This window comes from Sciurus carolinensis, unplaced genomic scaffold (assembly GCF_902686445.1).
Source record: "Sciurus carolinensis unplaced genomic scaffold, mSciCar1.2, whole genome shotgun sequence".
Taxonomy (NCBI): domain Eukaryota; kingdom Metazoa; phylum Chordata; class Mammalia; order Rodentia; family Sciuridae; genus Sciurus; species Sciurus carolinensis.
Genome location: NW_025920141.1, coordinates 1,195,385 through 1,211,938, shown reverse-complemented (window position 1 = coordinate 1,211,938; position 16,554 = coordinate 1,195,385). Strand labels below are relative to the sequence as shown.

The following is a 16,554-nucleotide window of genomic DNA, read 5'->3' as shown; positions in this document are numbered from 1 at the left end:
TCTTGTAGAATTGCTGCTGTCAGAGGTGATAGTGAGAAAACAAAACTGCCTTGGAAAAGCACCTCCTGCATTGTTAGCATCATACCCTGCAGGTAGGCAGGATGGCCATCGACCTGTAACTAGTCAGGACTTGTGCTCAAATTATGGTGATGATGCCCTGATTATTGCAATCTCAAGTGAAGAAAACAGTATGTTCTCCTGCATTATTTTTCAATGCTAGAGAGTAAAATACAGGTACTGTTAAACTGATGGCTTGCACAGCTGTCAATTTTTTGTCTTCTTTACTAGTAACAGTGACGATGGCACAGATAATCCACAAACAGAATATTCTAAAGTCTCACTGTGCTTCAAGTCAAATCCCCAGAGCTCCCACATGCAGGCTCTAGCATTGTGAAGTTTCAGTTTTATTTGATCAAAAGAAAGAAAATAAATTCAGTACATGCTGCCTAAAACTTAGGGCTGCTGCTCCTCTCATATGAATGAAGTACTTGTTGTGGGCCTCAAATTATTCTCTTGTTGCCCATTTCTGGTGCCTTTCTCTGCAGACTAGACTTGGTGGCTCTCAGTTGACTAGAAACTGTTTGAGGACAACCTATGGCTTAATTATCTTTGGTTCTTCCATTTCTAACTGAGACTGGGCACTTGATAAACATTTGATCTCTTATATTAAAGAGTGAACTAGAGGGTGCTCATGTTGTTCTGCTCATTGAGAGGTCCCTCACCCCAGCTACACAAAGAGGCCTGACTGACTCTGACCTATTTGTTTCATCTCACTACTGAGGCAAGTCATAAGACCTTATTTGTGTGTGTGTGTGTGTGTGTGTTGCTGGGGACTGACCCCAGGGCCTTGCACATACTGTGTTTGTTAGGCCAGTCCTCCACCACTGATTATATTCTCAGCCCACAATTCCAATTCTTGCTTCCCCTGTATACTTCATGAAATCTCTCTTCCCTGGACTTAAGTCTTCTGTGAAGAAGATAGCCTTGTGAGAAGATTTCTTCTGCCTCCTCTATTGTGGGATTGTATATGTTACATATGACACCAGAACAAATCTTTTTACAGAGCCCATCATTTTTTCAAACAACTTTATTGACCACATGATCTCCAAAAAGATTAAAACAAGATTTACCTTGGGTAATTTTAGTTACTTATAACACATCTATGAATGAACATGAATAGACTTTTTAAAAATAGTCTTTCCATTTGTATTACTTATTACTTCTTTGATGATAACAATGGTAGCAGCCAATATGTATTAAGTGTTAAGTATCTGCCTCATACAGGGCAGAACTGTTAAATTCATTAATGAGAATTCTCAAACTCAGGCCTTGAAACAACTCTGTGACATATGTCCAGTTACTCTGTTTTAACTCCAAGGAATCCAAGAAGGAGAGGGAAGAGTTTAAGGTCACATGGTCAGTAAGTGACAGAACCAAGAATTAAATCTGTGTCCCCTTTCTCCAGAGCCTCCATTCTGACCCATTATGGTCTTTTGGTCTTTTGGTTAAAATGGAATAGCCATAGAAAAAGATAGATGCAGTATCTTACTAGTTAACTGGAAAGAAACCACCAGAAATGTCCATGACCTGCACTGTGACCAGTATTCCATGTTTCTCACCACAGACATTTAGAGAAGAACAAAATTATACCCCAGATCCTGGTGCACTGTCTTGCTTGATGATGGCCCACTTCAAGGGCCTTACTTACTGAAGGCCAGAACACAGAGAGAATACCTGGGTACCTCTGCATCTTTTAAAAACCTAGGACATATCAGGCATTTAAGTAGGCTTGAAATATGGCACAAATTAATGGAAAAAAGATACAGTTGATGTTTGCAATTCTAGCCTTTTCATTTTTAGATGCATAAGTAGTTTTCAAGTCCCATGATGTTCACACCATAAGTTCCAAATTGGTCCAGTAGCCTCTGTTAGCCAATATAATAAATCCTAGGTACCTGGAAATCAGGACAGCATCCCTCTTCCTGCTTTCTAGTATTATATGGGATTAGGCCAGAGACTCCCTCAAACAAAGCCTGTTCTGCCCTGGGTGCACTGCATTGTCCAAGGGGACCTGACTTGATGCTTCCCAGCATTGCCCTTACCAGCCTGGCTCATCTTGCTGACTCAAAACAGACCAGAACTGGAAGTTGCTGCTGTGTTGTGTTATTCCCTACATGCTCCCTTGATGGCTTCTGAGAGGAAAAGGGTAATGCTGCCAGTCTCAATGTGGATTCAACTCCAGTACTGCTTCCATCATCTCTGCACCTCCACAGACTAATGAGGAGGAGTTGCCCACCTGCGTGGATGGCAACATCTGTGGTCCAAAGGCAAGAAGTCTCATGTCTGTAGTGAAAAGTTGCCATGCAGGGTGAGGGCTGAACTTCAACAAGCCAGATACGGGTTCCTAAAGTGGATTTGGGAGCCCTTCCTTGAGAGGCACAGAGGGTTAGTATGTGGCTGTTACATGCAAAGCCAGGTGAGCTGAAAGTGGTACAGCAGCTCTTAGGTTTTTGCCCCAGATGACATAGTATGGCATTTGATAACAGCCATGTGATTATCTTCCAGTGATGTACAGAAATGGCATGTTATAAACCTTCACAGTGAGTTGCACCTCTCCATTTGACTGCTGCTAGGCCTCTGCAAAGTGCGCTTCCAAGCTTTATATCTTAAAATTTGTATACTAGAAGAACATGAGTATACTTACTAAATGAAAAACTAAGTGTTACCAATACACAGATGTCCTTTTATTAACTAGGTTTAATTTTCACGGTAAAATCCAGAATCCACAGATATTTATAGACTTGCAGAATTTAGCAGTACTAGCAAAACTCAAGGAGAGCCTTAAACCTCTTATACACTTAGGGAATAGTGTTAATAATCAGAATTAGACTAAGTCAAAGCAGACAGATACAAGTCAGGTTTTTAAATGACAATGTTGCTATTTTATGCCAGATGAAATGTATAAAAGGCAGCACTTATTGCTTAAACTGAAATGAACTTTCATTTTAGAACCTTTTATAGAACACATTTAGATGAGACTCTGACAAACATTTAGTTTCAGATCTATCTATATTTCTAGTCATGTATATTTAGGTTATTCATGAAAATGAAGCTTGGTCAATATCTCAAATCATCTGTTTCTCTGACAAAGAAAAATCCACATCAGTGCACATCACACTTTATTATTTTATAGCTCTCAAATCCTGCACAAATCGGTGCTCATCAGTGTGGATTTTTTTTAATAGGCAGAAGAGGCAGAGTAGGATATCTGGCAAAGTTGACTCATTGTACAGTTTAAACATCTGTCCAGAAGAGAATGAATGCCTGTGTCTTAAGGGGTTATGTTTCCCCCGCCCCCTGGGGCAAATTATTTCTTCCTAAAACAACTCTTGGTTAAGATAACATTGATCACCTTTCTCAAGGTCCCTTTGGCTTTAAAAGCCTTACTCAATTCTAATAGACCTCCAGCAGAGCAGGTTCTGTTTTCTTTTATGGAAGGCACTTACAAATGAAGTTGTTAATTTTGGGGTGAGTATGTTATCTGTGTATTTAATTTATAGTACAAATTTTATCCCAGGAGAGGGATCAGACAGTCTGGCATATTTAAAAAACTGTGCCTTAAATCTTTTTTTTTCTTCCAGTTTGCACTCAAGGTGTTGAAACACAGGTTATTATCATCCCTATCATAATACCATCAACTTTAAGTGAGTTCCCCACTGTCAATTATACCCAGAGACTCTGTCTTTATATACCTATGTATCTAAGGCACTCTGTCTAGTGAAGTGATGTCACATTGACCTATACAGCAATTGTTAGTGACCTCACTCCAGAAATCAGCAGGGCCAAGACACAGGTGCTTGAATTCATGGGGACTCAGGGAGGCCTTTGTATTTTAGCAACAGGCAGGGCTGCACCCAAAAGTGTCCCCTGGTCAAATAGGACAGATCTTAATAAGGGGAGACTATTGTGTCTCCAGGTTATAAATTAATAATATTGGAACCCATTGTTTCATTCTTTGTGATTGGCAGCTTTTATATTCATCCCCATTAAGATAGGTTAGTTAATTACAGCAGACATGAATGTAATGGGCCACAGATAGGTTCTTTTCAAACATACAGGCAACCCTATGAAGTTAAGCATTCCAGTACACTCCTTTGTCTCAGAGTGGCAGGGAAAATGGAAATGGGGGTGAACTCAAATGCAGGTTACAAAAAATTCAGACTTAAGGACTAAAAGTACACAGCCAAATAGAAAGTCATGGGACAAGCCAAGAGCCTTGGTACATTCCCAATATCTGTACAATATAGGTTCCAACAACTGGCCTTAACGCTTTTAATGTCTCTTAGCATGGACTCTGATCAATACTTTTATCCAGAAGCCAACATCCCTGAACTGGTATACTCAAGTGGAAAAGTTTTTCACCAGTTTCCCCCTCACATCACAGGGGATTCCACCTATTCCCTCTCATTCAAAGCTAATTTTATTTCTTTTACTTTTGTCATCTTCCAACATACGTATATTTCATTCTTTGAACCCATGAGACAAGAAAATCAGTGAGGCCTATAGCTCACATATGACAGGACACATGCAAAATCCAAACAGAATCCAAGCACCATGCCACACACCGGAATCTCACACAAAGGATTTATTGTCAGTAGCACACAGGCTAACCAACAAGGCTGTCCCCCCAGGGGAGAACAACAACGTATTGGTTCTTACACAGCAGTTTTATAGCCTGCAATAGGAATTTTTATGCATGCTTAGTGCTTGCATCATGGACTGGGGTGGGTTGACCTCTTAGTACTAGTCACATTTTACAGGAAGCTAAGCGGCATTGGCTCAGAATCAAAACTTAGGAGCCCCCTGTGAAAAATGACTTCTGACTTCAAATGGCAGATCTGATGCCAGTAACATAGATTCATTTATTTGCAGAAGCGGCATACTGACCTCTGTTCTCAAACTCTGGTTTTATTCCCATGGGCACAGAGTGGCTGGAAATAAGTATAGAAGCCAGGTCCTCTTTGCCCATATCTCTATATAGACCAGGTAGTTTTCCTGTGATTTTTTTTCTCCTTTATCTTAGGACTGGTGCCCACAGCAGGATGATTTGCAGCTGCCTGGGACCAGGCTGAGAAGTAGTACTCAGACTGTTAGCACTGGGTTGAAAACAAGAAAAAAAAATTTTAAATCCTCCTTTGCTTACTATACTCATGTATTAGAGGGAGCACATTTTGCATTTAACTTAGTTTTGGCCTGTTAAGATTCATTATGTAATTGCCTACATTCCTATACATACAGAATCTTTCACTTATTTTATCTCTGACAGACCAACTCCCAACTGTGAGATTGTACAATAATTCAGAAAAAAACATTCAAAGACCCAATTGTTACAGTAAAACATTTTTTTTCTGAGACATGACTACATCTGCAGGTGGCCCATTCAGTGAAGATCTTTCCCAAGATACAATCTATAGGATCAAGAATTTAATATAATTTTAAGAATTAAATATAATAATATAAAGCACTAGTTAGGATAAAAAGAACAATTCATGTGCAGTACACTGACACTTTAGGAATGCAGAGAAATTTTAAAAGAAAAACTCAGGACTAAATACTTCACTAAGAACTTCTATTACTAACTTAATAGAAGATTTATGTAGAAAAGAATAATGCATTTAGATATAATGTCAATTCAGTATGTGTGGCAAAAATGAAAAATGAAGATTAAAAATTCCAATTATTCAGGTCTCTAATATTAGACATTTTTATCCATATTTTGGCCACTTCTTCAATAGAAGCCAATTCTCAATTGTGAACCAGACTTAGTGAATATACCAGCCTCTCTCCCAGGACTGGTTTTCTAGCAAGTTAGGGAAGAGACCTCAGGATATATGGATGAGCCTTCAGTGTTCAAGGGGCATGGGCAGATAAAGGACTGCAACAGGCAGTTAGTTCGTGTTTTCTATTCCAGACCTTTCTGCTTTAAATACTTACTACCTATGGATAGAGCTGGGAAGGCTTACAGTGACACTGCAAGATAAATATTTACTCTGTGGTATTCATTTATCCAGGATTTAACTTACCTGTGTTAACATTACCCCTTTGTCAGCACAAGTAATTAAGAGTTGGTTATATTATATCAAGAAGTTGAGCACGAAACCAAGAAGCACAAGGAGGAATACAAGCAGTCAATATTGGATTATATAATGAGATGATGCCTTTACAATATTTATGCCCTATAATGTCATCACAATAAAGGGGGAACACCCTATGAGTGTGACACAATTTTATCAGACTATTAAACAGTACAATAATATGGAGAATTTTATTTAGTTCACACAAATAGTTTCTCAGATCTGTACAATGAAAAGCTAGACTGACCTAGGGGTAAAAATCCTTACATTGATAACAAAATATCTTATAGTTCCATATATCATGTATAATCAGTTGTTAAGGAAAAACAGTCCCTAACCATGTGGGTTATGCAGACTTTTTAAATGCCATTTTGTATTACTTTTTTCCAAACTGGCCAAAAACAATGTAATCTTTTCCTTTTTTATTCATTTCAAAATTCACTTATATCAGTGTTCCTTTCCACCCCATTCCATCCCATTACCAAACAGGAATGAGGTAAGGGTTGAGAAAAGCATTCTTGTTTCTCATTTTCCCCCTTTTCCCTTGGAATAAACCAAGACTTCATTAATTTTTTTTGAAGTTGGAATGATAACAAAAGTCTCAAAATTATCTTCAAATAAAATGAAGTAAATAATAAGCATTCTAATGTCAGTAAGCTAGTAATCCCCAATATAGATGTAAGATAGTTTCACTTTAACAGGGAAGTGTTGGAACAGAAGAAAGACTTCCTGAGATGCAATCATTTACAAAATAAATTATTTTTATTTTTATAATAAAAATTATATTTTTATAATAAAATAAGTTATTCCTGGATAGATTGTTCCTAGCAAAAATGGAAAGAATGAACCTTTCCCCTCCTTTCATGAACCTTGTAAGACTAGGGTATAGTGACTTGCAAAAGTCATAATGGACTGTAATTCATCTGCCATATAGATTAGTCATGTTTATTTAAAATATTCTCAGCTGGGGAGATAGCTCAGCAGTAGAGCATTTGCCTAGCATATACTAGGACCTGGGTTCAATGTCCAGCACTTTGAACAGCAAACCATTCTTAGCATTAGACATTTTTAATGGAAGAAAAAAAATTATTAAAATAACATTCACTTCTATTCTAGCCACTTAAGTTGGCTGCAATAAATGATACAGATTTCTGCTCTAATTTGCAAAATATTCCAAGAGTTGCTAACATCCCAAGAACTAGAGAAAGCTGCCACCAACTAATTAACTACCAAAGTAAATGTAAACACAGTGTGATTCTCATCTTCTTTCATATAATCCCAGATATCCCCATATAAATTTATAAATATCTTATGAAGACAAAACCTTTAAAAACCTATCAAAACCATTTATAATATTTAAATGCAGAAAACCCTTCATTCAACAAGGTCCCAAATCACCCAAAAATTGTGGTCACACAAACAGAATGAGTGGAATGTTTAAAGTTTAGGACAACCAAAGAAGCCCCACATAACTTTTTAAATATAATCATTTACTCAAATATACTGTAAATGTGAATGGTGATAACACAGGAAGCAAAAATAAGTTTGCAAGTAAAATTTCTCGAAGATCATGAAGACAGTACCATCCCATATTGCAGATGCAAAATGAGAAACAATTCTAATGGGGTTAAAAGTTCTCTTGGTCTTGGAAGGTGCTAACTACTTCCACTTCCTGTGTCAGAAAGTTAGTCCACGGGAGGTGCTGGTGGATTCTGCATTATGAGGACTGTTTGGCTTTCCAAATAAATTTCATCCTTTTCAGTCAGAACATCTCAACAAAACAAGATAAGCGCGAAAGCCATTCAGTCCTTCAAGATCATAGTAATGCTGATGCCACTGTCACCAGAATCATGGTACATATTGACCAGTCTTCTCCTTGCATGTTTGTGATGGCACACACATTTAGTAGGATCAAATCCACCTTCTGCCGTGGTTCCCCAGTTTGAGTTACTTGATTGTTGAAATCCACCCAGACAACAACCCATGGAGCTGGAGGGTGGGGGCCAGACCCAGAATCCGTAGAAGGATCACCCTGCGCTTCTGGAATGCTTCCATTACTCAGGACTCAGCTTTCAACAGTATTCCTGGCCACCTGTGTCCTCCCCATCCTCTCTTTGAATTTGTTGGGCCACGTCAATCTTAGTCACCAGACCCGGACCTGTCAGCTCCTGTGGAGCTTGGTGCAACGTGTTGCAGCCCCTCAAGACCCTTCAGGCCTCAGCTGCCCAGTGCGTGTGCCCCCCCCTACTGTGGTGGGCAGCTTTAGGCCTCTTCACCACATCGGGGGCATTGTCCTTCTGCACAATCCTGGGGCTCTGGAGGAGAGAGAAAAGAGAATGGTGTGTAATAAGTAAGCAGCCGTGGGGTCACTTTTTTTTTTTAATTATTGGGACATTATATTATATATAATACTATATACTGGGATTCCGCCTTATCTATGTATACATGTGCACAACAGAACAACATAAAAATTGGACAGTTTTATTCCCTAGTTCATCCTCTTGCCTTCCCTGTCCACCCCCTGGTGTCCAGAGTAAAGATGGGGTGCAAGGTTTTCTAGATGGGGTCAAAGAGGCATTTGGGGTCTCAAGAACAGGGTCTAAACAAGCAAAGAGTGGTAAAGGACAGCAAGAAATGGCCTGTCAAAGGAGGTGACAGCAGAGATTAGTGTATACAGCCTGTAACAAGTTTGAGATCACCTCTGAAGTGGTAGCAAGGCTGCCACAAGAAGGCAGCAGTGTGTTTCCAACAGGGCAAGTTTAGCATCCCAAGAGCCAGCAAAGAAGCTGAGATATTGCTAGAGTGCAGTGGCAGGAGTGCTGGGGCCATGCCCATGTTATTCCTCTGAGTTTACCACTAAGCCTCACACAAAGTAGGCACTCACTTACTGGACAAGCACAGGAGGTGAAGAGTTAATAGAGTGGACTGGGACCTGTGGAGGTCCAAAGGAAATCTAGAAAAACAGGTCTGGCTCTCACAATGCCACCTGGATTCTCTTCTCTGAGCAGGACTCTGTGTTTGATATGCAATCCCTAAGTCAAGATTGAATTTTCTATACAGAATATCAGTCCTAATGGAGATAAAAAATATTGAGCATTAATGTTTTCATAACATCTCTGTAAGGAAGGAGGCTCCCACGTGCACATCACGTGAACCAAAAGTTCTGCCTGCCTTCTGCTTCCATAGCAAGGACATCTCACAGCCTTCTCATGAGGGTAGCAGACAAGACGTTCCAGTGTTGACCCACTGACTGATGGTGTTAGGTAACCTTTCTTAGAAAGAGTTAAGCTACTGAGTTCCTTTGTTCATTTCTTCCTTCTTTTCGTAGCCCTTTCCACAAAGGATTTGAAGTGACCCAAATCATATAATCCTGTTTCATGGGATGGGCCCAAAGTTATCTCATTGGTTCTTTTTTGTTTTCTTCTAGGAACTCTGGAACCAGAAAAAGATGCAGTCCCAATCTCAGAACAAGAGGTTCCTGCAGGTTGGCAAACCAGCAGTGGCAAAGAGTGTATTTTCCCCATGAATTGGTTCAGGTAGGTGTTCACAGGGCCTTTTTCAACCTCCATCATCTCTGTCACTACAGATGGTGAGCATGTCCCTCATCATCTCTGTCACCAAAGGTTGTGAACAGCCCCTCCAGGTCCACCCCTGTGCAAGGGGCCTTAGCCCCTGACCCCACCCCACTTTTAGTAACAGACAAAAGCTGGAAACTATTACAAAGGCCACAGGAAACCTGAGACTGCCCAGGGAAGGCCAGGTCAGGTGGAGAGAGGTCTTGCATGTACCAGACTCAGGCCTGGCAGCAAAGGCAGGGATACAGAGGCAGCCCTGTCATCTGCCTGCAGGGACCTCTGAAGCAGAGACTATGTCAGAGTCATATGACTGCCTGGGACACTAGGCCAGCTTGCATTTTGCAGTGAGGAGGGGCTCAGAGAGGGTTGATGAAGTATCTCCCTGGTACCCTGGCTGAGCTTTTCCTTAGAGGACCAGGACTCACTGACACTGCCCATAGAGTCAACTGAGGGACTCTGGGGATCACCAAGGAGGGTTGGTGCTCAGTGACTCAACACAGTGACTGTGGGAGATGGAGAAAGGAGGAACCAAGAGGATGTGGTGGTCTAGCATGGAGAATGTGTTGGGACAGTCAAGGATGGCAGAAAGACCCTGCCTCTGACCCAGGTGTCCTCATAATTATGATAGTGATTACCTTCTGAGCACATGTGCGCTTGTCCTCCAACTGGGGAGACAGTCATTTCTCCTCCCTGAGGAAACTGAGTACCAGTGTGCGGGCAAAGAACAAAAGAGGTTGGCTGTGCCATAAGTAACCAGTACCCCTTTGGGGTTGAGGGGCTATAAGAGAGGGCCTCTCAGAGGAGAGAATAGTTCTCCCCGATCTTAAGCATTCCAGCCTCTTTCCCACTTCCCTTCATTTCCCCTATGGAGGGTGACAAGAGGAAACCTGCCCTCAAGAACTAGGTCTTCATCTAGGTTTTTCTCATGGAGCCTTGAGCAACTCAGTGAGGCTCTTGGTAGTTTCTGGATTTGTTTCTATTTCTGTAAAATGGGATAACTCCAGCCTGCTGTCAGAAAGAGGAGCTCAGAGGGACTTGGCTACCCACCCATCAGGACTGGCCTAGCCTAGAACTTCAGTCACTGCAGAGTTGAAGATGCCTGCAGGGGCCTGGCAGCCACTCTGGAAGCTGTCTCTGCCTGGTCCTACCTCATCCCTCTCTGCAGTGTAGAGCTGGTGGAGGTGGAAACTCCCTGGAGTGGGTCACTGCTCTCTATTACTATGCAATGCACAGAGGCCTTTGGGAAATTCCTACAGGAAAGCATTCTATAGCACATTGGTGGCTTTCAAGTGCTAATGGGATCAGCATCAAGCAACTTGGGAAAGAGGAGACCATGGTTAACAACCCTCACAAAGAGATGCATGAGATTCTCCACTGCAGAGCTGGGAGTGGGAATGGGGGACCACCACACATACAGTTGTATGTACTAAAGACACACAGCAGGCAACTGGGCAATCCATGATTTAGACATAAAACATGCTTTTCCTTATGGCATGGAAAAGAAAAACAAAACACCAACAACACAGGTATGATTCAGTCTGTACCAATGACAAGTATGTACACAAGGAACATAGAGGTGCTGGTTTCCATTTAGGAGATCCCCACAACCACCAATGGGCTCTGGCCAAGACACCCCCTCCGAAGTGACAGCCTGTCAGATATTCCTCACCATTGTTACCCTCTCTGGGTAGTAGCAAGCACCTCTGAGAAATCAAGGGACCTTGTCACAGTGTCCTGTGCCACTCTAAAGGCAGAAAATACCACTGAGGAATGAAATCCCAGCAGTGCCCAAGACCACCTCAGCATGGCTTGTCCCAGTATGCCATTCCAGGTATGGAGAAGCTGCCTGTCTCCTCTAGGGCCACTTACACTCAGAAAGACTCCACCCTCAATGGCCCCATAGAGCCGAACTGCAGCCAGTTCATGGCTATGTCTGGCCCATGATTGGTGCAGCACCAACTCAGGTCCTCCACTGCATGAGCTGCTTTGATGCTCCATTTTAAGTCATGGTAAATGATTTTGTAGCTAAATCAAGAGAGGACTGTAATCTCCTATTACAAAACCTTGACCTACAATTTATTTCTCAATGATTTTGCCAGATGAATAACAGTAATAGACTTCTGCCATTGTCATGATCACTCTGGACCTCTGCCTTAATTCAGGTATTGTGGGACCAAAGACCAGGAAAGAACACAGAATAGCACAGTTCCTGTGTCATTTGGAACCACTGAGAGGTCAATGGGTAGTCTGGCAGCAAGGATAACCTAATGAAGGCATCAGCATAAACCTGTCCTGAGGTAGACTTGGGAAATGCTGGATTCATACAGTCATGGTGGCTGATGGCCACCTCAGGCTATCCAAGACCTGAATAAACTCAATGACTTTGGGTATTACTCTTAGAAAATGTAGTACCAGTAGCAGTTGCAATTTTGGGAGATAAAGCCAAACAAGAACAAACTGAAATCAATCTTTTGCAGTTGTGCAAAGGGATCTGTCAGTAGTAGATAATATCCATGTTAAGGGAAATATTGTTAGGGGAGTGTTGGAATTTTGAGCTCTACCCCTGATGTGCAGTAGTGCTCCTGTTTCCAAACCTGCAAGGAAGGGCTAAATCTAAAGACTGGACATGAAAGCAGTCAGTGGTATGGCCATGAGTAAGTGTCAGTAACATGGAGCTAGAGACTTGGGATGGATGGAAGCAGCAGGAGTTCCTTGGAGTGTTGGAAGGACCTCTACCAGTGAGGTGGCCAGCAGGACAGACCAGGCCAGGAAGCATCTTTCAAGATGGAGATGCCTCTTACATCTTCTTGGCCCATTGCTCCTTGAAGGCTTCCATCATCTGCTTGTGAAAGCCTTCTTTAGGCCAAGTCTAACCCTAACCACCCCAACCTGATTATTTCCTCCAGACTCACTAGGAGGGGATAAGCCTCTGGTCTACCCAGACCACACTAGTTTTACACACACTTCTGGCATTACATCCTATTCTTTTGCTCTGCTCACTCGCTTAACCTCCTCACTGACAAGGATAAAGGGCAGAAGTCCAGTTCACCAGCTTGTTCCCTTAATAGTTGCTGGGGAATTTCTGAACTATGCAGATTCACATGGCAGTAGGGTGATGTTTGATGTCCTTGACACCTGATGGAGTCAAACTCTTCACCATATAAGCTCATGGGTTCTTTCTTCCTTGGAATATGCTCATCTTTTCTTTCTCCTTTCTGGTTCTGGCCCACCTGGCTCTTCCTCTGCTTTAGAGGCATGAAAGGAGACTGAAATTTGTCTCCAGTTTCTGGGGATTTGAAAGTAGCATCCATGGCTCAGGTGTCAGAATGCCAGTTCTGGCTTCTGAAAGTTGAAACCACCATAGCCCACCAACAGTGGCTCCAGCTTCAGGAGAACTGAACAAAATTTCTATAGTTGGGTCACCAAAACCTACTTCATGTGTGAGAGCTCTCATCTCATCAGCAGCTATCCAGGGATGACTGACCCTGGTTCTGGCTTCTGGGGAGTTGAGAGAAACTCCCATAACCCACTGGCAGCAATTTCCAGTAGCTCTACTGCTGTGATTCCAGCATCTGGGAAATTGAGAGAATTCCTGTAACTGAACCACTGGATCAGGAATACTTAGTTGGAGCCCATATGCAGTAACTGGTGTTTTTCATTTTTTCCTTGCACTTGGGGTGTGCCATCCAGGCTTTTTACTCCAATAGGCTCATCCATTTCATCTCATACCTTTCCTTCTGGCCCTGCATATGTAAGCTGATATTTTTTTTTTGTTTCGCGTATTTAATTCAGCATTTCTTGTAAACAGTTTCTGAATAACTCTTAGGCCATAATCACAGTGTTAATTGTGGAGGCTGTTAGCAGCTCTCCACCTCTTTCCCCCTGCCCCCTGCTACTTTCAATAAGATAGTGCAGGTTTACTTGATAGATCCATTATCTCAAACCATCCTAGGAATTTGTAATACTTACAAGTTAACTCATAGATTCATTTGAACAAAATATAATTTTTAAAGTTGCCTCTAAAAATAAGCTATTGTAAAATCACTGTTTTAATGTCCAGACGGGAAACTTGATTGATTTCTTTCAAACCTGACACTCTGAATAGATCCCTCTGGGACCCAGCCTCCAGTATGGCATGCTGCTCTTGTCCATAATCAGAGTCCATAGAATGAATGTTACCACTCTCTTTATATGGACACTTGTTCCAGGGTTTGACACCCCTCCCCAGCACCACTCATTATGGGACACCAAATTTACAGTGGTCTTAGATACATGGAACACTGACAGCAAATCAAAAGAGTTTCTTTAGGTATGTATTGTATAATTGGAAAAAATTCAAACTAGATGATTTAATGAAAGATATTTTTTTCTGCAACACTGCTTGAGCTCTATATGTGCTTGATGGTCAAGCAGATGATATTCTTGTTTCAACACCATTCACAACTAGATCTCTACTGCAAAAGAAAAGAAAATGGACAAAAGGCCCTTATTTGGAGGTCATTATGGCCCTCAGTCAGGATACATAGAAGATTATAAAAATATGCCAGACTCCTATGGCCACACTGGCAATGGGAAGACTGATTGTCCCTACTTGAGAAGACCTGGGCCTCTCTTGTACTACCTGGAAAATAATTCCTCCATGAAGTGACAGGGTCCAAATGTCCACAGGGGTCCAGGAACCCAGATTGTTATCACACTGGAGGAGTCATACATCATGTGTGGCATGGCGGGTGATTGACATGCCTACTTTAAAGCATTTCTTATAAAGAATTTTAAAATAATCCTCCACTTGCAATTACAGGAAGCACCTACAGGTTTTGGTAATTTTCTCTCTTGTGAATCTCCACTTATACTCAATGGTGGTTTCAGAATTGTTAGCACACATTTTTACCTGGGTGACTGATCAACCAAAGCTATATTTTTCTTTGTTGGGTGTTTGAGGAATGCAATGTCTATTGTTTCCTGTATTTCAGGTATGATGACTCTATCTGTATTCTCTGACAATGAAGCAACTGAAAATGACTGATTTGATTTCCATGGATAATCTACAATCAACTATTAAAGATACATTAAATGTAAGTAAGATAAAAATTTGTAAAAGTACTTATCATATAGTTTAAAATCTGAAAACTACATGAGAGGTAAAACAACTGAGTAATTTTTAAGTTAAAATATATTTTCAAAATTTCCTTCAGTATACTCAAGTATAATGGTAAGGCATTTTCCTACATACATTATGTTTTTCCTACTATTGCAAAGGATCCTAAAAAATCATTTTACACGGACGAGCACAGATCAAAATAGCAGTCAACACATGGCGCCTAACAAAAACAAGTTCCTGGTCCCTGTGTGCATGCGGAGACTAAGTCTCCCAGGATCAACACCACCACTCCCAGCTCAGCCTGCAGTTCTTTCCTTCCTGGGCCCAGCCAGAAGTTCCAGTCCACTTTATAGAAGAGTTTCACCAGTTGCAGCCCAGGTTGTGGGTGAAGCCAGTGGACAGCATGGAAGTGGTCACAGGCAAAGTGTCCCCACACCACCTTGTCCAGGACTGGCCTGGACCCTCTGGCAGTGTCTCAGTGCTTAGGCTGCAGCAGGCCATCACATGGGGAAGAGCTTGGGTGGGCTCTTTCCCTAGTAGTACTTGGCTATGAGGTCCCATTAGGTGTTCTCATGCTTCACACTCTTGGAAGAGTTCTTGCACTTAGCCAAGCACAATTGGAAGTGATCTTCCACAGCCATGAAGAGGATCTGGAATGCCACAACTGCCCTGATGCGGAGTGCTTCAGGAAGAGTTCTTGTTGGGCTGCTGGCCCAGGACATGCATTACTCATAGGTGCTGCAGCAGCCATTGGCCAGGCAGCTATTGCACCAATACTCCTTTGTGCTGGGGATGCTTGACATCACAGCAGCCATTAGTCAGTAGATTCTTCCTTTCACAGATAAACCCTAGATCATCCATGATGAGGTGCTTCCCTTGAAAGGAATTCTAGCTCTGAATGCTTGACTGGCTGCTATTGCCCAAGTTAAATTGTACTTTCCATGGAATGGATTGGTTGTGGTCCTGAGCCTGGAGGAGGTTTCTATCTCTCACTGTTCTCTCCTCCTGCTTCAAGGTGCTGCTAAGGATGAAGACCAGCCAGAGCCTGAAGACCAGGACCAGCATGGACCACTTCTCCACGAGGCAGCGCCACACCATGGCAGCCAGGTTTACCATCCTGGTTGAGATGGGTGTGCTGCAGCCAGAGTGGAGCAACACCAGAGGCTGAGACCCAGTAGCATGGCCCCTTCATGCCCAGAAGCCCCACCACTTGCTGCAATGCTGGCTTTGCAGTCTGCAGGCCAGCTTGTAAGTTAAAATATTGAAACATTCATTGCTAATTATAAATTCAAGTATTCTTGCCTTCTTACAGTCTATATAAGACAATATATTTTGGTCTCTTAAATGTGTTTTTATAAATTATTTTATGTAAAAAGCAGTAAAAAATTTGTATGTGGAAAAAGTAAAAAAGTCTCCTTCCTGGGTGATCATTCAAATATATGATTACTAAGAATTAAAATCTTATTCACTTGTAATTGAAAACTCTAAAAAGTAACCCCTGAGGAACCTTGACTGACCTTCACAATCTGCTCAGCCTTGAATATCCAAAAGGAAAGTATACCCAAAGACAAACGTGCCATCATATGGGTAAATGTAAAATCATATGCAAAAGATTGCGTTTAACTTTAGGGATCTAAACCCCAAATGTGGGGGCCATCCCAAGACTAGTAACTCATTTCTCCAAACAGCTAGATTCTATGAGTTAGGGGTTACCAAACTGTTTAAAAACAATGACCATGACTCC

The 16,554-nt window shown here is 41.7% G+C and overlaps 1 protein-coding gene and 1 pseudogene across 1 annotated transcript; both read right to left on the bottom strand.

Annotated features, from left to right (window-relative positions):
• Window positions 1–7,819: 7,819 nt before the first annotated feature.
• On the bottom strand, window positions 7,820–8,119 carry LOC124974270 (small integral membrane protein 14-like; annotated as a pseudogene).
• Window positions 8,120–15,310: 7,191 nt separating this feature from the next.
• LOC124974269 (SREBP regulating gene protein-like) lies at window positions 15,311–16,077 on the bottom strand. The gene is given in 2 exon segments (XM_047537664.1): window positions 15,311–15,489; window positions 15,797–16,077. Coding segments are annotated over 2 exon segments (309 nt in total). The 5' UTR covers window positions 15,927–16,077.
• Between the last annotated feature and the right edge of the window lie 477 nt (window positions 16,078–16,554).